Here is a 22,826-nt window from a genome sequence, read left to right as displayed (position 1 = left end):
CGGGGTCTTATTTTTGTGGTTTTTCTGTGCATCTATATTTCAGTTTGTATTTTCGATAAATAAATTTAATATGTTCCAGGCCCATACGGCGCGGACAAAGCCGCGTTCTCTCTACTAACTAGATTAGAAAAATTAAAAATCAAAGTGCCATACGAAAGACACTTTCTACTACTCTGTGTCTGCACCACAGTATTTGTCAAAATCAGGTGCTACGCCGATCTAGTGTTTTCGAAATACACAGATCTAGATAAAATAAAAGTATTCTCAACCGCCAAAGTACTAAGGTTTATTGAAATACTAGCGCAATTTGAAAGCAATGATAAAAACGATAATGATGAAAAAGCGGTTGAAGATGGTAAAAGTGTAGCGGGGCAGATTGAAAGTCAAAATGATAAAGGAAACAGTGATGTTTTACAAGATGGTTGCCAAGATGGTGATAGAAAATCTGAATCTGCCAATGTTGATAGAAATGATCTTAAAGATAAAATTAACGGCGCTGATGAGTTAGTTAAAAGAGAAACCAAACTTAATGCAACGAATAAGATGCTGAATGAATTAGAAAAATGTGATTTTATCGCACTAAGCAATAAAATTGAAGACAAAGTTAACACTCTTGAAGCTAATCTCAACGATATTAGAGATATGAGTATAGAAACAGTAACTTTAAAAGATAATACATGTGAAAACTTGGAAAAAGTTGATGAATTGAATACAAATATTTCAGAAACTGATCATAAAGACACTGTAAATGATTTAACAGCGTCAAAATTGGATCCTAAAACGCCGGATCTAGATCATACAGACCCTAGGACAGTGTTAGGGTTCACTAGACGCCCCCATAGGGTCAGGGGTCGCGGTAGGGTCCAAAGAAGCGTGATAAGGAGCCAGCAGGCGCAAATGAATCCTGATGCCTTGTGCGGCATTGTGTTTATGAACGAGCCTATTATGGCGAAAATTATGTTTCTGCTGGTTGTGGTAAGTTTTTTCTTTATTCTTAAGGAAACCCATTTTTGACATTATCTCTGTGACAGTTCAAGATAGAGGGCTGAAAGTTGGAGTGATTCCTAGTAATGAGGCGACAAACATTTGACATTCACCAATTCAACTATACCTCACAGGGGCCACATGTCCTTACTTAGCCTGCTAAACCCTTTGTCACAGAAAATATTTTGCGACGATTTAGATATTGATGGAATGCACGATTATTATATTTTTCACTTCTCATGCTCGTAAAGTTCGTGTTCATATTGGGTTCAGACGACATAAAATGACTTTTTATACTCTAGTGCATAAAGTAAAATCTTCGTCTAAGACCAAGGCGATCAGGTGTAAACAGCCACAATCAAACAAGTTTTTACATATTTTTTAATTTATATAAAACTGAAAATAAATCTAAATAAATCAATAAAACTAAAAATTTATAATTATAATATTAATGCGTGAACAATAAAAGGTACATAGTAAGTGAACAATTGTTTCCACTGTTTCTGTTTCATTTCCTCGCCATCGAAGTGAAAAGCAGAGTGTAAAACTCGAGCATTAAACCCATTTTCCCCTCGCCGTACCTATCGGGTCCTCGCCGTACGGCTCGGGTGGCTAATGGCTCGTTTTATGCTCTTGTTGTACAATCTACTATTAAAGAGTCATAAATTCCCATTATTGCACAAAAAAGTTCACAGACGCGTGTCTTAAGCGGATGGCACTCGCGCTCGCACTGGTCCCAACCGGTCCGAGATATCGTGTCCGTGAGCACTTGGTCGAGCACACTTTGTATGGAGATTGATGGCTGTAACCTGTTTTGTGGGTGTGTCATTGCCAGGAGCTGTCCCGCAGCTCCGCGCGTCTGTCGGGCGTGTGCGCTCAGTACTGCTGCGCGGGCGACGGGCCCGGCGACCCCGCCGAACTGCGGCGCCGCTGCCGCGCCAGGGAGGACGCGCTCAAGAAGTAAGAGACCGACAACATACAGACCGCACCATTACACACACACGCAAACATCACGCCTGTATGCCCAAATGGAGTAGGCAGAGCACACGAAACGTTACCGCTTCGGAGCCACTTTTAGCAATTTTAGGTTTTAAGTTTGAAAAAAACGGTACAATAGTGACAGGTTGCTAGCCTGTCGCCTACGGTATACCTTAACCTATATCCTCAGTCGCCTTTTACGACATCCACGGAAGAAATGGAGAGGTGTAATTGACAAGATTTCATATTTCTAAGACTATATTTGATTCGTTCTCTGTATTCTGTTTGGAAAGAGAAAAACGCTGATATTTTTAAAATTTCGCTACAACTATTAATTTTTTTTTTTTTTTTTAAGATGTGCTTATTCTAAAAGGGCATAACTCCAAAACTACGACACAATATATCCATTACTTTTGTCTAGTCTCTTAAAAAAAAGATCACGTAAATCTGACGTAGACGTTGCATAGAGACAATATCAAAATTATGACAGCTCCTTTTTCTGGTGATAAAGGCAAAGGAAACATATCTATTCTGTTGTAGTGTTGGCAAATTCAGACATATTTTTTAAATTTTTTGTATTTTTTTAATATGGAGAAATCAATTATAATAAATATTTTCACATGTTCAGGAGGCAAAACTCTTTCGATTCCTGTAGTAATTAACAGATGTTAAAAAAATGAAATCTTGTCAATTCTAACCCGACACCACACCATTATTTATACAAAATTAGACATTGGCAAAAAATCGGAAAGAAAAATCACGTCTGTTGCATTAGCAAAATTTCCATTCGCTTTATTCCCATTTTTAACCCACTATGGTTTTTTAATGAAGCTTATTTTTACAATCGCGTTTTTTTTTTCAATTTTCATCGGACACAGAAACAGACCCTTATACCACGAAGTGCAAAACTCGAACTTCGTACGTTACCGTCTGATTCTTATGTCATTTAATACGGGAGGGAAAGGGATGGTGCGATCATCATCATCATCCCAGCCTATAAAAGTCCCACTGCTGGGCACAGGCCTCCTCTCAAAACAAGAGGGCTGCGATAATGCGATACGAACCTCCATTTGCGTGTTTCGTAGTAGCCCCTCAGTGTCGACGGAGCTCCGTTAACGCGGAGCTCCTACTTCTATAGATATAGAAATAGAAAACGTTTATTCGCATCGTTCGTTTGTTTCGTTCTATTGTGTTTTTGTTAGGATTCTGGTAAAGCTACACAACACCGCATCAATACAATAACTATTTATTGCACACCAACACCATAAGCAGTACAGAAAACACAGGTATTTAGAGATTTGCTAAGGTAGGCAGTTGCCGTCCTTATCGCTTCAGAGCACATGCTAGTACAATAAATAATTTTAAAACATAATGTATCAAAAGATTTATTTTTTTATCCGACTGGATGGAAAACGAGCATTGGGTCTCCTGATGGTAAGAGATCACCGCCCATAAACATCTGCGACACCAGGGGTATTGCAGATGCGTTGCCAACCTAGAGGCCTAAGATGGGATACCTCAAGTGCCAGTAATTTCACCGGCTGTCTTACTCTCCACGCCGAAACGCAACAGTGCAAGCACTGCTGCTTCACGGCAGGGTTAGCGAGCAAGATGGTGGTAGGAATCCGGGCGGACCTTGCACAAGGTCCTACCACCTGCGATTATATTTTCTAGATGGCGCCACTGTTGCGTGAGGTTTTTTGGTGTGTCTTTCAAAGTCTGTTATTACGGGCGTGGAAACAAAGTTTAGAATAAAATCATACCTACACCTTAAAACCGTAAGTAGGTACCATAAAATATCGAGCGACCACAGTGTTGCGTAGTCCCTTTATGTTCGGAAAAAAGGGAGGACAAAAGTTTCCAATAGACAAAACTGTCCCAAAACACAGACATTCATTGCCCCGTAACGCATAATTGCCATAATTAATTTCAGGCAATGCAAAATATTCACAAAGTTATTCTAATTAAAAATAAACCCGTGTAGCTCACCCAAAAACTATGAAATTTGACATTTCGGAGACCTCACGCTACACTAGCGCCTCTAGCGGCGAATTCATACGCGATAGCCCTCATTGACGATGATGATGATGATGGTGTTACGTGTGGCAGGTTCCGTATGCACGACTGCAACCTGCTGCTGGCCACGCCCGCCCTGGAGGAGGGCATTGACCTGCCGCGCTGCAACCTCGTGCTGCGCTGGGACCTGCCTCCCTCGTGAGTGCATCTCGTTTGTGAATCTCATACAACAAATAATATAGTATTATTATGAAATACGTTTTTGTTGAAATTTAATTTATTTTAACCCAGCGACAATCCGTTCATTTCGCAAACTCTAACCATTATTCATAAACGACAATCAAACCTATTTTAGTTTTTTTTTTTTTTTTTTATGGCTTCCACTCTTGCCGTTTTATTCTAGCAAGACGTATTTTGCCAATGTCGACGTAGAGACATTACACACATGAGGAGGCTGTTCGGTTTATGAAAATTTTGACTTTGGGGGAGGATCAGACGGGAACCTAAAACAAATAACATAATGTTATGGACGGCGCACAGACAACAAAGACGGTTACAATTATTTTGGTTAAAATGCCGCTAAAATTCGTTTGTCCTTATCTGTCACTTCGACATTTGTATATGTTAGAAAGGGACAAAGCATTTGTTAGTTAATATAGGCTTGTTAAGTTTTATGAATAAGGGGTAAAACTGTAAACACTTCAGGATTTATTTCAGAGCTATCGCGTAGAACTCTTTGAGTTAGCGAAAAATCGTAAATACAAACTGAGACATGGATGCACAGAAAAACCAGAAAAAGAGACCAGCAATCCGTGCTGCGTGCTATAACCCCTACACTACCGCTGGACAGGAATCTAGACATGAATTTTTCGTATGCATACATATATCAGGTTGCCTATTTCTACTACGCTACTTATGCAGCAGCACTAGCGCCATCTATGTTCCGCTCTCATCGAGAGATGTTCTTTCGGAACTAACCGCTCACCGAGACAAGAGATGTCGCTACTAAGCAAACAAATTATGATTGGTTTTTTGGAGTCTTTGTAAGTTAGGTTAGGTTAGTTTTAGAATAATCCTGAAATATTAACAGTTTCAGAAATATTAAACAGTCGCGAAATTGAAAGTCAGTGAACCTTGGGAAACACTGTTATAGAATTGTTTGTGTCCAACTGTCCAGGTACCGGTCCCACGGGCTGTGCCGCGGGCGTGCGCGCGCGCCGCGCTCCGTGTGCGCGGTGCTGTGCCCCGCCGGTGACGTCACCACGCCCGCGCTGCTGCGACACCTGGCCATCTACAACGAGCTGGACCAGGTCATTGACCCCCCCCCATACTTACAGTGCGGCTTGTGAAAAACCTGGCTGTACTTCTCCGGCTCCCTGGAGATCACTAAGAATAACGCATATAAGGCAAAGCTCTGCGCAGGGGGCGGACACTAGCGCAAATCGCCATGACAACTTCAGTTCTCTTTATATTTTGTCGCCATGACAGATCATGCTCAAAGAGTATTAGTACCTATAGAAATCATGATATATTTATTAGTAGTAACTAGCGGACCCGGCAGACGTTGTCCTGTCCGAAAAACACTACATTAAAGTTATGATAACATACAAACAACAGCGCCATCTAGCGTGTCCAATTGCGTTGACAAAATAAATGATATTTACATCGATAGTAACGATAGAGCTATATTTAAGAAAATGTAATTGCAATAATATGATATTATAGCATTTAAGATACTCAAAAAACTCTTTACGGTTTTGTGCTAGTGCTGCTCTCTGACGGGAGAAAATTTCAGTAATATTCGCTATTACGGAGGCTTGATAGTTCAAACGGGATAGACGAATAGTTCGCAGATACAGTTGCGAGCAATATTGGCTTTATACCCCGGTTTGAGTAACGAGATGCATCAATACTACTAATAATGATTTTAATAAATTTATCTTTGTTCTTGCAGATTATAAGCAGAAAATGCGGCTGCGGGATTCAAGATGAACCACCACAGCAGGAAGAGGATCATGCAGACTCTCTCACCACTCTTATACAACCGTACACGCCCGCTGTCACCCTCGGGGAAAAGAGCGAAGAGGATAGCTTGCACGATAAAGAAATGGAAGATGACAGTAGTGATATTAATGAGAAAATTGATGATGGAATGGAAAATAGAAGCGTTAACGCTGATAATCTTAAAGAAACCAAAGAAGTTGATGATATTGAGAAGGTAGAAGAACGAAGGAGTAAAATGGTTGATTTTGTTAAAGAAACCAATGATGAAGACACTGAAAATTCATCCAGTAACTGTTATAGTGAAAATAAGAAACTTGACGAGGCTAAGGAAATAAGAGATGAAGATATATGTGAAAATAGTGTTAGCAATAGTATTAGTAATACTAGTAAATATGAGGATCTGTTAGAAAAATTTGATGATGTTAAAATTAATGATGTGCGTGAAAAAAACAGTGATGATAAGGAAAATAATGATAAATGTGCAGAAAAAGCTTGTGATGAAGTTAATCGAGATGTAATAAGCACTGATATCAAAATTGATTGCAGTGATGAAAGTAAATCAAAGTCAGATTATAATAAAACGCATGATGTGATAGAAACGCTCAGTGATTTCAATAAATTTGAAGATAAAATCATAGAAAATGCCAAAGAAACTAAATTAAATGAAGAAGTAGGTAACAAGGTTAGTGAAGTTAAATCAAATCGTGAAATTTCAGACAGTGAGTTGAATCTAGTGTGTAATAAATGTAATAAAAAGAGGACTAGTGTGCAGACTGAGTGTTGTGTTGACGGCGGTGACAAGATTGACACCAATGACTGTAGTGTCAAGAAAGAGGATTTCGCCAGTGTGGATCTGGGGTCGGCGATAGCTTTAATAAATAGGTGAGTTCTTTTATTACTATAGTTACTATACAACGAATAAATAATCAGTCAGGAATTGGAACTGCTTTAGAAAATTGTCCTTACGTGTCCTAGTAGGCGGGGCTTAAAAAGCGTGTTCTGCGCGTCATTTGACATTGCATCACGCGCGCAAACCAATCCCTGCTTTGTTTCTGAATTTCAACCAAGCAATAAGCACGTCTTTCATTATCTTTTGATCAAAGTTCCACAATAAATAAAGATAAAATGAAAACAAGCACGACTATTGGCAACCTCGAAAATGATTCATGAACCAAAAGTCGTTTTTTTTTTTTTTTTTTTTTTTATTTGACTGGATGGCAAACGAGCAAATGGGTCTCCTGATGGTAAGAGATCACCACCGCCCATAAACATCTGCAACACCAGGGGTATTGCAGACGCGTTGCCAACCTAGAGGCCTAAGATGGGATACCTCACGTGCCAGTAATTGTTTTAAAGTATGGCCATTTTTTGTGTGGAATTTGTTGGTTACGCAAATATTATTTAATACGAGAGTGAGAGGGACGGTACGATACGAACTTTGATTTTCGAATTTTGTTGTAGCCCCCCCCCTGTATTAGCGGGTATATAGCCATTATTTTATTCAGTTGTTTTCTTAGCGTCTTTCTTTTGCCGAGCTGTGAAGTGTTTGGGCACAAAATATTTTTTTTTCCTCACAATGTGATGAAAATCATTGTGTGTATCACGAGCCGTAAGGGGATTACAAACTCGAGTCATTCTAACAGACTCTCTTTAGCAATCCAGCAATCCCCTTCTTACGCCCCTTAATGCACAATATACTATTTTTGCATTTTTGCCCACGCAATGTGATGGAAATCATTGTGTGTATCACGTGTCATTAAAAGCCTTCCACCTCCGGCTTGTAATACTCTCGTTTTAAAAGATGATAAAAGGCCACCAACGGCCGCCGGAAACTTTAGTGGCAGCCGTTTCTCTCATCGTCTCTCCCGTCTACCACAGATATTGAGTTCTGTGATTTATGCTTTAATTAATTTTAATACGAATATAGTCAAACAGTTACCTTTGTTGTTCTCCCAAGTTCACCCTCCTCCCCATCAACTATCCTTCTGTTATCTACAATTTTTGATGGGAGCTGTCAGGGCATTTTCTATTCCTAATACTCTCGTTAGTAATCCCCTTCTTACGCCCCTTAACGCACAATGTACTATTTGTTCATATCTGTCAGGTACTGCGGCAAGCTCCCGTCGGACACGTTCACGCGGCTGGCACCGTCGTGGCGCACGGAGCGCGTCCGGGTGCCGGCTGACGGCCCGGCCGGCTGGGCCGACGCCTGGACCTGCTCGCTGCGGCTACCGCTGAACTGTCCCGTCAAGTACAACATCGTGGTGAGTGGAGGGAGGTCTCTTCTTAGGATTGGTTTTTGGAGTCTTTTTGTATTTTTTCATCACACTCGTAAAGTGTCGTAACATGCAGGCTGCTTTGGTTGCAACCCCCCAAATAAAACCCTCGACCTTAATGTGCTTGTCATGAAACCCGTGGTCGGTAAATGAGTCATTGCCCGTACTAATATTCATGTCATGAAGCCCAAGGTCGGTAAATGAGTTTGGACACGCACGCCATGCATATGCTGCGGGGGGGGGGAGAGGGTGGAGTTTTTCTTTTACAAATATACAATTTTACTCGCAAATGTGATGAAAAACATTGTATGTCGCACGGGCGGTACTAGAACTACGTACATCGACTCATTAAAGCCCTCAGTCTTCGACTTCGGGCTTCTAATAGACTCTCGTTCGTAATTCCTTATTTACCGCCCTTAAGACACAATGTACTATTTGTTTAAACAGCGCTGGTCTCTTTTTCTGGTTTTTCTGCTGTGCATCTATGTTTCAGTTTGTATTTTCTATATGGAGTCTCTTCTGGCTGTTCCACTGCGGTTTATCGAAAATACAAACTGAGACATGGATGCACAGAAAAGCCAGAAAAAGTACAGCCCTGTCCAGCGTTCATGTAGGAGCACGCAGCACGGAATGCTGAGGACCTGGGTTCGATTCCCAGCGCTGGTCTCTCTCTGGTTTTTCTGTGCATCCATGTCTCAGTTTGTATTTTCGATAACCTTTACAATGGACAGAAATAAGGAATACATTTTTGCAGGTGTTGCAATTTACAGTAGATTAGAGCAGTATCAAGAATACATAAAACTAACACATACAATACACATACACAACAAATCTAAACAGATAGATAGGTAGATATAGATACCATAACAATATATACAGTTGTGGTCATACAATTAAGAACGATTTTTTATAGAGAAGATTTTTTCAAACTGACAAGTGTTACTAACTGCATGTATATTTTTGTAATTCTCTCGGTATCGTAAAACTTTTTCTTACTAGCGGTAAATTCATTTATACATATAATTGGCTAAAAAATAAATAGATAAACTTTATATATTACATCTAAACCTAGTATTACTACTTACTGGCTGGTCATATAATTAAGAACGCTGAATAGTTTATTTTTTATTCAAATTTAAATAGAGAACGGACCGCCGCTTTGTGGTTTTAGGTTATTATTTGAATAATTTTGGCGCCATTTAGTGCCGTAAAAGTCTTTAAGGCGATTGCTTCATATAAAAACAACGGGGAAAAATAAAAGTTGTGATAAATCTACAAGAAAAGTAATACTAAAACTTCGCGACAAGAATTGGTCGTATAAACACATAGCCGATCATCTGCAATGTTCAAAAACTATGGTTTTCCACGCCATAAAGCATTTTGCTACGTATCAAACTACTTCAAATGTTCCGCGTGTACCTAGACAAAGAAAGTCATCTCGTCGAGATGATCGAAATATCGTTCGTTTGGCAAAACAAAATTCTTTTAAAGGGTCTAATGAGTTGAGAAAAGAATATTTTGGCGAAAACAACCCTTCAGCAATCTTGGCACGCAGTATTCGAATGCGTTTGGTAGAAGAAAAGTTGCACGGAAGGATAGCAAGGAAGGTGCCTATGTTGAAACGGTGTCATAGGCAAGCCCGGCTTGCATTTGCAAGAAGATATGAAAACTGGACAGTCAGACAGTGGAAAAACGTTATTTTTTCTGACGAGACAAAAATAAATAGGGTATGTTCTGATGGCAAACGATATGTAAAACGGCCTCCAAATAAAGCATTCGACCCAAAGTACACAAAAGTAACTTTAAAGCATGACGGGGGAAATGTAAAAATTTGGGGATGTTTTCTGGACATGGTGTTGGACCTGTTAGGCTGATAGAACGAAACATGGATCAATTTCAATACAAAAACATACTGGAAGAAACAATGTTACCATATGCTGAAGGCGTGCTTCCGGTTATTTGGACATTCCAGCACGACAATGATCCCAAGCATACTGCACGTACCGTTAAGGAATTCCTCACATCGCAATCAGTTTCTGTCTTAGATTGGCCAGCCAACAGCCCCGATCTTAACCCAATAGAGCATCTTTGGTGCGAAGTCAAGAAAAAAGTTTCAAATCGACAGTGTGGCAATTTAAGAGAACTGTATGACGTATTCTTAGAAGAATGGAACTCTATCTCTCTTGCGAAATGTCAAAAATTTATAGATTCAATGCCTCGCCGGTGTAAGGCAGTAATAAAAAGCCGTGGACATGCTACTAACTATTAATTTTAGTTAAAATGTATTACATTGCTTTTTTTTTCTGTACAAACTTCATGTTAGTGTGATTTAGTTAATCTAAGTTTCAAATAAAAAAACTTTCGAACAGTTAAATAAATCGTTCTTAATTATTTGTCCAGCTTCATTACTATTTGAATTTGTTACTAAAGAGAATAAAAACAAAATTTGTAAAAAAATTACAGTAATTTTATTCTTTATTCTAAATCCCGTTTGCTCTATTCATGTGGCTATTTCATAACGTAACTAGTTACTTCTAAGAAGGACCCACGACTACACATGACATGATTTAGTTAAAAATAATCTGGAACTTCAAATCGTTCTTAATTACATGGCCACCACTGTAGATAAGCTAACTATAACATTCATACGCAAGATGACAGATAGTGCTCTCTAAGGATAGACTTAAAGATAGGCAAGGACTTTGCGCGCCTCAGGTCTATCGGTAGGGAGTTCCACAACCGAGTGGCCTGGACAGTGTAAGAATAAACATAGAATTTAGAGTTTGAAAGTAAGTCCATACTTAGGATACGCGTGATTGTGATCGGCAAAATGATACAAATGTGGACCCAGAAGTTAGAGCTGATCCTCTGGCACCTGGCAGGGTCACCCGATGCCGACCCGGGCGCTGGCGCGGCGCGTGGCCGCTCTCCAGGCGTGCAGAGTGCTGCATCGCTGCGGGGAGCTGGATGACCAGCTGATGCCCATCGGTGAGTGGACTGGCTACGGGTCGTACATAGATCACCATAGCTCGGCGGGGGTGAGCCATTTTGACGTCACTTATGTCAAGTGTAGATATTAATGTAGATACACCTTAGAAAGAAATGTTAAAAGAAAATTAAACTTTATTAATTATAATTAAACTAAAATGATAATGCATTATGTACAAAACGAGTAGGTACTAAGTTTTGTTATTTATTCTGAATTTTCTTTATTATTGTAATAAATAACTAGAAGTTTTTTTATATTTTCAATTTTCAACGAATTTCTTCTTGAGTTTAGTATAGTTTTTTGGTTGCTAGGTGATGCTAGGTGGGCGAAGTGACAGCTGGCAGATGCTAGGGGCTAATTGATTCGTCTTGACGAATACTTTGGTAGCCAGGGGCAAAAAGTACAGTCAGAAAAAATGCTTGTATTAGAATTTTTTATAAAATATTCTACTGAGTAATCTAATTGTAACAAAAAAGATTCGTTCTTATTTACATAAATAAATTTCACGTGTACACTCGGGGCAATATAACTCGAATCGCCCGCCAGTTACAAATTGGCGTTGTACCGGTCATAATCCTCATAACCGCCCTTGGAGCAAAATATTTTTGAAGGTCAAAATCTTTCTTCATGTAAATATTTTTTTTGATGGCAATGATTTTCAAAATAGTTCTTTGCTTAAAACTTCTGGCAATTCCGAATCCCAAAACCATCCATGAAAATCGACTGCGTTCTATCTGGCATTGATTATATCAGTAAACTGAAGAGGTCTGGATAAAAACACTGTATCTAGCTTGACGTCATACGTTTGTCATCGGCACCAAAGTTTAATGTGGAAAATATCTTCCTTTTATTAATAATATTGTTTGTTTGTTTATACTCTTTATTGTACTCTTTGTTGTTATCTTTTACTCTAATTATCCATGAGTGGTGACACCGACCCTTGGAGTTGCTAGAGTTATGGAGAGAGCTATGCTCGGGGTTCCTCTACAGGATTGACTCAGACCCTGTGCTAGTGCAAAATTCGAAAGGTCCCAATGTTGTCTCTTGTCGCCAGGCAAGGAGAACTTCAAGGCGGCGGAGCTCGAGGGCGCCGGGGGCGCCGCGGACGCACGCCCCGGCACCACGAAGCGGCGCCAGTACTACTACAAAAGGGTACCAAATAAACGGGCTCCATTATTGTGGACTGTTGGCCAGTGTCCTAAATAATTATAACGATGTAGCGTGTAGAGCCCTCAATGTTACTTTCGAAATGTTGATATGATAATGTCGTCAATATAGATTTCTGTAGTGTTCCTCCCGCACTCTTATCGACTCATAGAATAACCTTTTCTACTTGATTTGCAGACAGCGCGTGCTTTTACCGATTGCGAACCCATCGTCGACACCACCGACGAGCAAATACAAGCCGAGGCAGACGGGACAGCGGACAAAACAACGAGTGAGTCAATGGGCTCCCAGCTCCCACACAGAACTGCGGATTCGCATCGCAGTTCTGTGTGGGGGCCCAATAAAATCCTTGAATAAATAGTTGGTTTTGTACCATCAGCCAAATATGTGGTCTACCACCCTAAAGTTGATAATCGTTTGCATGTCATAAAACAATAATGCCTATAGACGTGTTTGTCAACTTGAAAGTTCGATTTTAGCGACATATTCATACAATACAATACGATAAAAATTCGTTTCCATTTTGTTGGTGGAACTTTAAAAAATACTTTAGATACGGACTTAAAAAACAAGTCACGTATACGTCATCTTTGAAGCAAAAAAAAGGCAAATTCGTGCTTAGGAGTGTTAAATTAGTCGAAAGTGACACCATGATTTCAGACGTCAAAAACGTCAAAATGTCAGCCGCCATCTTGGAGCCAAAAATGGCATATTCACACTCAGTGCTTTCGAAATAAATTTAAAATGACACCCTCCTCGTCATCACACGCCATCTTGGTTCTAAAAGTTAAGAGTCTGGAGGGTATTGAATGTGTTTGTGTGTTGTAGGTACGAACGTCCTGTACGCGATATCGTGCACTCTGTGGTGCGCCCTGCCAGAGCGGTACAACACGAGAGGGAGACGGCTGCACGCGCCGCAACACGCGCAGCAGGCCGTCGGCGTGCTCATGCGCGCGCAGCCCGCGCCCGACAGGTGCCTATAATCAAACATCTTTGTAGACTGTATTCTGTGCAAATAAACAAGTTTGAAGTTTGAAGGGGGACAGGGGGGAGCGGGACAGCGCGAGAGGGAGACAGAACGCGCAGCAGGCCTGACGGGGTCGGGGACAGGCCAGGAGGGGTAGATAGAACACACTACCGGGGGGGGGGAGAGGGCGGAAAGTACATGAGGGAGATAGCTGCGTCTCTCATTTTTCTCTCTTCTTCTATTTATGTTTTCATTGTGTTTTTGTTGTGTTGTAGTGTGTTTTTTATGTCAATAAGGGGCTGTTTCACCATCCATTGATCCATCCGTCTCCGTCTATTCGAACAAAACAAATAGAGACGGCATCACATTTAACTATCAGTTAACACTAATCATTGGATGGTGAAACAGCCCCTTAATGTTTTAAGTTTGAGCTGCTCGCTTTTAGCACACGTAGCGGTATGATAAAAGTATAAAACTAAGGGACTGTTTCACCATCCATTGATTAGCGTTAACCGTCGGTTAAATGTGATGCCGTCTCCGTCTATTCGAACAAAACAAATAGAGACGGCATCACACCTAACCGCCAGATAACACTAATCAATGGATGGTGAAACAGCCCCTTAATAATGTTTTGTCGGCAACAGATTGCAAATACCGTCGTTTCCCGTGTACACCCGGTCGGGGGAGGTCCGCGTGCAAGTGTCACCGTGCCGGGCGGCCGACACCAGGCTCTCGCCGCGGCGCGCCACCCTCGTCACCTGGTGAGTGCCGAGTGCCGAGTGCCGAGTGCCCCGGAACAAACCGGCCAAGAGCACACACTTGTGGTTAACCCGTTCGTCTTGTCCTCACCTATGCTCCTCGAGGAAGTCCAGCACGTCAGCGACGGTGGTCCTCATGAAGGCCTCCAGATCCTCATAGTCCTGGCAGACCTGACGCCGCGGGCTGTACTCCACTATCAGCTCCTTGGGCTTCGACGTGGTGGCTGAAAACCTGATGAAACAACCCATTGTATAGCAGCAGTCTTGCAATCTCGATACAATCTGTGGTTTTTGTAATACGAACTCCCAGGGTGTGTAATAATCGGTATAAATAGTAGATTGTACAACGAGACCATAAAACTAGCCGGTACGGCGAGGGTGGATAGACAAGTCGAGGGGGAAATGGGTTTGATGCTTGAGTTTTACACTCTGTTTTTCACTTCGATTGCGAGGAGATGCCAACCGAGGCAACTGGAGGTCATGGGGGAGGCCTATGTCCTACAGTGGGCTTCCTATGGCTAAGATGATGATGATGATTTTTAAATACTGAAGGGCAAGCCTTTACCCAGCGGTAGACAAAAATATAAGGCTGGGTCCTGTACGTTTTTAGGCAGTATAGGTAAATAGTTTTTCGCGTTTGGCCACAATCACGCCTGATGGAAAGCGAGGATGAGGCCTACGATGGAGCACGCTTGCCTAGTAAATGCTCATTCACCCTGCACTTGAAAGCGCAGCCGCAGGGAATTCCACTCTTTTGCTGTGCGGTTGCTGAAGGAAGAGCGAAAACGCTTTGTGCGGATTGTGGGAATACTGACAACGTAAGGGTGGAGACCCCGCCTACTTCTGGTCGACCTGTGGAAGAAAGGAGCAGGTGGAATAAGGTCGTGCAATTAGGATGCACCAAAAAAAATAACCTATAGTTTTTATTTTATTTTTGGAAAGAATAGGATATTTTAAGATACCACTTTCATTGATTTTGAATTTGGATGAGTATTTAATTTTTACAATTTTTTAACAAAATACGCTGTATGACGTCACAGTGACCAGTTGTTAGACTAATAACCACAACCACCGTTTTAATTTGTCACTGTAACTCCCCAAGTACCCACATATATTTAATTTTTTTTATTTGTGGTTAGTTTTGTTTTGTTTTTTTATTTATTTTTTATTTCATAAAATATATGTGGGTACTTGGGGAGTTACAGTGACAAATTAAAACGGTGGTTGTGGTTCGTTAGTCTAACAACTGGTAGCATGGTGTACGGTTGTGTCACTCTGAAGATGAGCTCGAAACACGTCAGTGTGGCGTGGTGATGGTGATAGATGGGTTTGTGTGATTTGAGTATGTTCTTACAGTGTGGAGGTGGAGGGACTGCACGAACACGCATATTTTGCATAAGCTTAGCTATCGTAATGCCCTGATCCCACCTACCGAATAGAGTGGCGAGAGAGTGTCCTCGGCCGAGTGCTTGGTTCGTGTGTACTATGTGACGAGTACTCGGCCTAGTACTCGGCCGAGCAAAATGGCGAGCGAGCCACTCGGACCCTGGTTTGTTTACTAGGCCGAGTGCCCACCCCCGCACTCCTCACAGCATACCCCGCGCCGACTCGCTCGCCACTCGGCGGGCATGGAACTCGTTCACTCGCCACTCGCCAGTCAGTAGCGTCGTCGTAGCGAGCGGCCGCGCAACCGCGTATTGGCCACTGTCACATAGACTGTCACCAGGAAAATCAAAATGCGTGTAAACACCTACTCGCCCACCCTATTCTCTCGGCCGAGTACCAATTTGCTGTCTCGCCATGCTACTCGGTACGTGTGATCAGGGCATAAGGTCGCGGGTGAGCAAGGAAATTATTTTAGTTCATTTATTTATTTTTAAAGTGAATATACAACTAAATATTCTATGTATATTTTAAGCGTCTACCTGTTGTCGTTATTAATATCAAGCAAAAAACGGCAAAAAATCACGTGTGTTGTATGGGAGCCCCACTTAAATATTTATTTTGTTCTGTTTTTAGTATTTGTTGTTATAGCGGCAACATAAATACATAATCTGTAAAAAAATCAGCTGTCTAGCTATCACGGTTCATGAGATACAGCCTAATGACAGACGGACGGACAGCGGAGTCTTGGTAAAAAGAGTTTTTACTCGTTGGGTACGGAACCCTAAAAATCGTGCAGTACAACGCCGTGAATCCAGCCTGAAGCTAAAAAGATATTGATGGGTGATGTTCTTCCAGTTTCATGCGGTTTGTGTTCGCGGAAGTGCTGCGCGTGCGCCGGCGCGGTATGACGCTGCAGACTGAAGGCTGCACCAGGAATAACTACTACGTCGTGCCCACGCTCAAAGGTAACGGTCCCTTTGGATGGCTCAGTAAAGGGCTGTTTCACCATCCATTGATTAGTGTTATCACAATAAACCGTCGGTTAACGCTAATCAATGGATGGTGAAACAGCCCCTAAGTGTAGCAGTGACACTATAAGGCCGCTGGTAGACGTCCGTTGTGTCAACGGACAACGGCCTGTTTTTTTTTGGCCGGAGTCGCGGTGTCCCCTTGCGTGCTCCAGTATACAGGGTGGCCCATTTATATCGGTCAGTATGGGAAAGTCTGAAACTATGCGACATACGAAAATTTCTTCTTAGGAACCATGACATCGATTTAAATAACAAGAAAAACTGCATTCATGCATTTAAAAAAAAACCTGTACTCAGCTCGGGAATCGGACCCGGTTGTTTTGAAAAAAAAACTTACACTATTTCTATTAGGTATCGATTGTGTACGTTTTAAGAAATAAATGTGTCCAAGTAACATTATGTCTAAAATGAATAAAATGCATTGTTTTCACATACTTTAATTTATTTTAGTAGGTGTTCGAAGTGTCCACCGTTACAGTATTCAACAAATTCTGGCCTGTAAAATTGTCTCTATGGTTGTTTGTACATCTACTGAAATAAAATGTATTACCTCTCTGAACTGTTATTCCTAATCTTTGCGAGAGGTAAGTGCCAGCCCTGGGGTCGCCTGTTATTATTATTATTTTATCTACATGCATATCATAACTTCCCTATTATATGTTCAGAAACGACTATCAAATGGCCTTTATTAAGAAACCTGGCATCTTAATGTTTACATTAAAGTATCGGTAATACTTTTTTTAACAATGCATATCTGTACATATTGTAGAAAACTTATGATATGCATGTAGATAATAATTATTATTCAGTCAAAGTCAAAGTCAAAGTCAAGTCAAAGTCAGTCAAAGTCAAAATCAAAGTCAAAGTCAAAGTCAAAGTCAAAATACAGGCCATATCTGAACATATTATGAAAACTTATGATATGCATGTAGATAAAGTTATGTATGCGGCTATACATAATTAGGCATTAAAACACTCGTGTGATCTTATTATGAAACCACATGCCTCTCATTATGCACCAGCCACATAAATAACTATTTGTATGTTTTCAAGTGTTTGGTGATCTTGTGTGCTGCGTACTTTATGACGCTGACTGTACGATTGTTTTGTCAGTAACGAACCCCGACGGCAGCACCCGCATAGACATCGACTGGCGGTTCCTGGAGCAGATCTATCAGTACACAGAGGACAAGAAGAATTCGGAGGTCGAGAGGCCCATGGTGTGGAAAAGGGAGGAGGAGGACGACAAGGTACAATATCATCCCAGCGTCCCACTGCTGGGCACAGGCCTCCTCTCAGAATGAGAGGGCTTGGGCCGTAGTTCCCACGCGGGCCCAATGCGGATTGGGAACTTGAGACACACCATTGAATTGCTTCGCAGGTTTGTGCAGGTTTCCTCACGATGTTTTCCTGCACCGTAAAGCTCGTGGTAAATATCAAATGTAATTTCGCACATGAATTTCGAAAAATTCAGCGGTGCGAGCCGGGGTTTGAACCCAGGATCCTCTGCTTGATAGGTCAAACCACTCGGGCACCACGGCTTTTTACAATACACTATTTTATTTTCTTTTTTAGGTACAGACTAGTTCATAAACTTGTGAGCAAAAATTTGATCAAAAATATCTGAACACGACTCTATTGTCAACGGCATCGAAACGTGTTCAGATATTTTTGATCAAAAATTTGCTCACAAGTTTATAGTAACTTGACTGTACAATATATTGCCATCCAAATATGTCTATACCAAGTTTCAAGCCGATGCTAGAAACCGTTGAAGGGTTCCGTCCTGCGGAAACCAGCAGTGACAAACATTTCATAGGTCGTCAGTTAGAAGTGAATGATTTCGGGAAAAATATTTTCGGTGAAAAAATTAGAAAACACACGCATACTAGTGTTGCTTGAAAATCGACTTTTATAAAAGTTATTGTCTTGTCTCACCCTGCCATGGGGTTCAACGACCCCGATTAACGCATGCTAGGTTTTTTTTTGTTTTTTTTTATATATTGAATTTTAGAAGTTAATCGGGTCGTAGAACCCAATGGCGGGGTGAGACTTTAATAAAAGTTGAATTTTAAGCAACACCCTAACACAAACAAACTTTAGAATTTATAATATTACCATTTATAACATCACACATTGTCATGTGTCTTAGTGAGATCTTGGGAGTAAGTGCACGCATGTTAATTTTAGATATAGCTACTGAGAATAATTGTATTATCTTCTGTTTGTTCTCCAAGTAATAAATAAATGTAAAGTTAAATAGAAAATTTATAATGTTATATTATACACATTACCTAATAAACTAAAGATAAATCCTAACTAAATAAACAAAAATGACAAAAATAGAATTACAAAATAAACACAAATAATAAAAAAAAAAAATGTAATCAATAATGTAAAGTTATCGATATTCTACAACAATTCTTCTCAGGCGGACAATCCGGAGAAGCGGAAAGTGAAGAAGATGGAGAATCCGCTGCTGAAGCCCGGGGAGACGTTCGTGTTCGACGCGGACAAGTACCGGGAGGCCGTCGTCACGCCCTGGTACAGGAATCAGGACCAGCCGCAGGTGAACACTACCTAGCAAACGTGCCTTCAGGCTTCGACGAGCTTGCGAAGGGGTTGGACGATGTTAAAGGGATAGAGGTGGTAGAAAGAAATAAATCATTTATTCGTGACAACCTTCGAAATAAGAAAAAGAAATTAAAGTTTATGCATGTCACGAAACGGTCCTAAATCAGCAAAAACTGTCGGTCTTGCGCACCCTTCTTAGGACGTAGTATTAGTCATATTAGATTTATAATATCAGTTATCATCATCCCAGCCTATATACGTCCCACTGCTGGGCACACGCACAGGCCTCCTCTCAGAATGAGGGGGCTTAATATCAGTAAAATTTATTTTTAGACAATTCTAGCGTCTAAACTCTCGGCGTAAAGAAAAAAACAGTGTCAACTGTCACTATTAATTGTGGATCCAGCGCTAGTTAGTATTCGTAGGAGTGTCAAACTCTGATGCTCTATTTAAAACGTTGGACTATGTTTTTGATATCAAAGATGATTTATCAAAGGCGTTTGATCGTGTTAATCAACATCTTAAATCGCTATGGCGTTAGAAATATTTTAAACAAATGGTTTTAATCCTATCTGAAACAGTGGGTTTTTCGAGGGTACCTCGTTGTCCACTTTGAATGATGAAACTCATAAAATGTTAAATATTAAATCTGATAACTCATTAATAGAAATTGGCGTGCCCCAAGGGAGCATGCTGGGACCCATATTGCTCTTTTTATATGTAAAATACTGGAAACACCTGTTATCGAGTAAAGTAATTATAAATATATAACCTGATAATATTTCTATGTTATTTAAATAAAATAAAAAAACCATACTGATGACCTTTGCTTACATTTTACTTACATTATTACTACATTTAGTTAGGATAGTTATTAAGTCAAAAATAACTTTTTGGTTCTGGTCGTCAATGAAACAAACTAATTTTATGTACAGTCGAGTTCATAAACGTGTGAGCAAAAATTTGATCATAAATATCTAAACACGCTTCTACGCTGTTAACAATAGAGTCGTGTTCAGATATATTTGATCAAATTTTTGCTCGCAAGTTTGAACTCGACTGTACTTTAAAACTTACATCGCAAGAAACATGTCGATTTTCTCTACGAGTATAACGCTTGGTATTTACACTTTTGCACTGAAAGGCTAGAACAATTTTTTTTTTCAATATAAATAAATAGGCTTGAGTTTGACCACGAATGCTGATGACGTTGATGATGTCTATTCGTTTTTATCCCCAGTTCTTCCTGGTGGCGGAGATATGCTGGAACCTGACCCCAGACTCGGCGTTCCCTTCGGCCACGCACGCCAGCTTCCGGGAGTACTACAGCGCCAAGTACGGCGTGACTCTGACGCAGCCCGACCAGCCGCTGCTGGATGTAGACCATACCAGCGCGAGGCTGAATCTGCTGACGCCCAGGTCGGTGATAAGGTTTTAGGCGGGGGGGGGGGGGGGTGAATGTTACCACCTTGTGTTAATAAGAAAAGCACACGTTTATACAGCGTTTCCACCAGTAATGTGCGAGGATGTGTTGCGAGCATTATCATTTACCTATCCTCGCGAAGCACCGCTCTGGTGGAAACAGCTAAGCAGAGCAAGACGAGGTAGATGAAGCGTTTCTATTGGTTCATAAAAAACACATTCCTCGCTCTTTTCTTTACGGATGATTTCTAGCCTTAATTAAATGTTGTAGATACGTGAACCGCAAGGGCGTGGCTCTGCCGGTGTCGTCGGAGCGCACGCGGCGCGCCAAGCGCGACCGGCTCGACCAGAAACAGATCCTGGTGCCCGAGCTCTGCACGGTGCATCCCTTCGCGGCGCCGCTCTGGTTCGCCACCGTCGCGCTGCCCTGCGTGCTCTACAGGTATGTTTGTTGACAAAAGGGTGGCGCTGCCTGTGTGCTCTACAGGTATGTTTGTTGACAAAAGGATGGCGCTGCCCTGCGTGCTCTACAGGTATGTTTGTTGACAAAAGGATGGCGCTGCCCTGCGTGCTCTACAGGTATGTTTGTTGACAAAAGGATGGCGCTGCCCTGCGTGCTCTACAGGTATGTTTGTTGACAAAAGGATGGCGCTGCCCTGCGTGCTCTACAGGTATGTTTGTTGACAAAAGGATGGCGCTGCCCTGCGTGCTCTACAGGTATGTTTGTTGACAAAAGGATGGCGCTGCCCTGCGTGCTCTACAGGTATGTTTGTTGACAAAAGGATGGCGCTGCCCTGCGTGCTCTACAGGTATGTTTGTTGACAAAAGGATGGCGCTGCCCTGCGTGCTCTACAGGTATGTTTGTTGACAAAAGGATGGCGCTGCCCTGCGTGCTCTACAGGTATGTTTGTTGACAAAAGGGTGGCGCAGCCTGTGTGCTCTACAGGTATGTTTGTTGACAAAGGGTGGCGCTGCCCTGCGTGCTCTACAGTTATGTTTGTTGACAAAAGGGTGGCGCTGCCTGTGCTCTACAGGTATGTTTGTTGACAAAAGGGTGGCGCTGCCTGTGCTCTACAGGTATGTTTGTTGACAAAAGGGTGGCGCTGCCTGTGCTCTACAGGTATGTTTGTTGACAAAAGGGTGGCGCTGCCTGTGTGCTCTACAGGTACTTTTGATACCAGATTCGATGTTGATGTTGATGCAAAGACTGCTTAGTTAAAGAGTAGGGCTCTTCAAGGCTAGAGTGAATAGGCTGTTACTGGTCTCATCTGCACTTTACAACAGGTGAGAGGCGTCAATCACGTTCAGTTTCATGTAAGAAAAAGGATGGATCCAGGTTGCCGGTATGTTTTGACGTGAGATTAGAGATCCTTTGTTAGGGATAAGCTCGCCTTCTCTACTCTTCTCTGTGTACTTTTATTTTTATGTGCAATAAAGAGTTCACATACATACATCCGCGGTCCGCGGACCGGGAGACGAGCTGTTGGTAGGCGACGTCCTGGTAAAGATCGCGGGATCGCGGTGGATGCGGAAAGCACAAGACCGGTCTGAGTGGAGAGCCTTGGGGAAGGCCTATGTCCAGCAGTGGACGTCTTTCGGTTGACACGATGATGATGGTACATACATACATAAAGCTGTGTCAGGAAACATTGTCTGAAAAAAACACTTATTTCGTATCTCTATTGACGTGAAAGGTCTAACATATACGAAATCTACATATTTGGGTTCGTCTTTGACGTCTCTAAAAACTGGTCGAGGGTTTTCATTTGAAACTAATTAACACAAAAGTTATGGCCAGAAAACAAGTTTTTTGGCCTAAAATTGTTCAACTTTGATGCCAAATATCTCGAAAACAATGAACTTTGAAGTAAATATGGGATACTATATTGCTTAAAGCCGTTGTTGTTAATATAATAAGCTACAAAAAACATATGAAAACTAAGGAATTCAGATCGAAGGTCATTGGGCCATGGGATCCCCTTAACATAATATTGTAAATCTGTTTAAAAAAACATTTTCTTGCGGATTCTTCTCAACAGAGGTTTACCGAACGGTGGTAGATTTTTTTTTGACATCCATAACTGCTTGTAAGCCTAAATTGAATAAAGATATTTTGACTTTGACATGCGCGTATTTTCAAAATGGCTCTCTATAAAAATAGTAGTCGCACCTATCAGCGTGGTGAATTAGTGCCCTGATGTTGTAGAAACTCTGATTATTCCAGGATCAATGCCCTTCTGATAGCCGACGAGATCCGTCGAGCGTGGCCATCGA

At 41.4% G+C, this 22,826-nt stretch overlaps 2 protein-coding genes across 2 annotated transcripts in view; one reads left to right on the top strand and one right to left on the bottom strand.

Moving 5' to 3' along the window:
- The window catches only part of Dcr-1 (Endoribonuclease Dcr-1), a 113,154-nt gene that overhangs the window by 72,795 nt on the left and 17,533 nt on the right, over positions 1-22,826 (bottom strand). The gene's annotated exons all lie outside the window — the stretch shown is intronic.
- The window catches only part of LOC141444427 (endoribonuclease Dcr-1-like), a 32,247-nt gene that overhangs the window by 8,784 nt on the left and 637 nt on the right, over positions 1-22,826 (top strand). Inside the window, exons 8-24 of the mRNA XM_074109978.1 lie at positions 80-975; positions 1,820-1,944; positions 4,072-4,176; positions 5,156-5,288; positions 5,933-6,864; positions 8,087-8,246; positions 11,141-11,246; positions 12,302-12,399; positions 12,592-12,685; positions 13,243-13,387; positions 14,026-14,142; positions 16,381-16,490; positions 17,670-17,806; positions 18,988-19,125; positions 20,371-20,549; positions 20,824-20,994; positions 22,777-22,815. Of these exons, the coding sequence (XP_073966079.1) occupies positions 80-975; positions 1,820-1,944; positions 4,072-4,176; positions 5,156-5,288; positions 5,933-6,864; positions 8,087-8,246; positions 11,141-11,246; positions 12,302-12,399; positions 12,592-12,685; positions 13,243-13,387; positions 14,026-14,142; positions 16,381-16,490; positions 17,670-17,806; positions 18,988-19,125; positions 20,371-20,549; positions 20,824-20,994; positions 22,777-22,815 (3,685 nt within the window). The remainder of the gene's footprint in view (positions 1-79; positions 976-1,819; positions 1,945-4,071; positions 4,177-5,155; positions 5,289-5,932; positions 6,865-8,086; positions 8,247-11,140; positions 11,247-12,301; positions 12,400-12,591; positions 12,686-13,242; positions 13,388-14,025; positions 14,143-16,380; positions 16,491-17,669; positions 17,807-18,987; positions 19,126-20,370; positions 20,550-20,823; positions 20,995-22,776; positions 22,816-22,826) is intronic.

The sequence above is a fragment of the Choristoneura fumiferana genome, chromosome 30 (assembly GCF_025370935.1).
Source record: "Choristoneura fumiferana chromosome 30, NRCan_CFum_1, whole genome shotgun sequence".
Classification (NCBI taxonomy): Eukaryota; Metazoa; Arthropoda; class Insecta; order Lepidoptera; family Tortricidae; genus Choristoneura; species Choristoneura fumiferana.
Note: the sequence above shows the minus strand (reverse complement) of the source record. Positions and strands in the feature narration are given on the sequence as shown.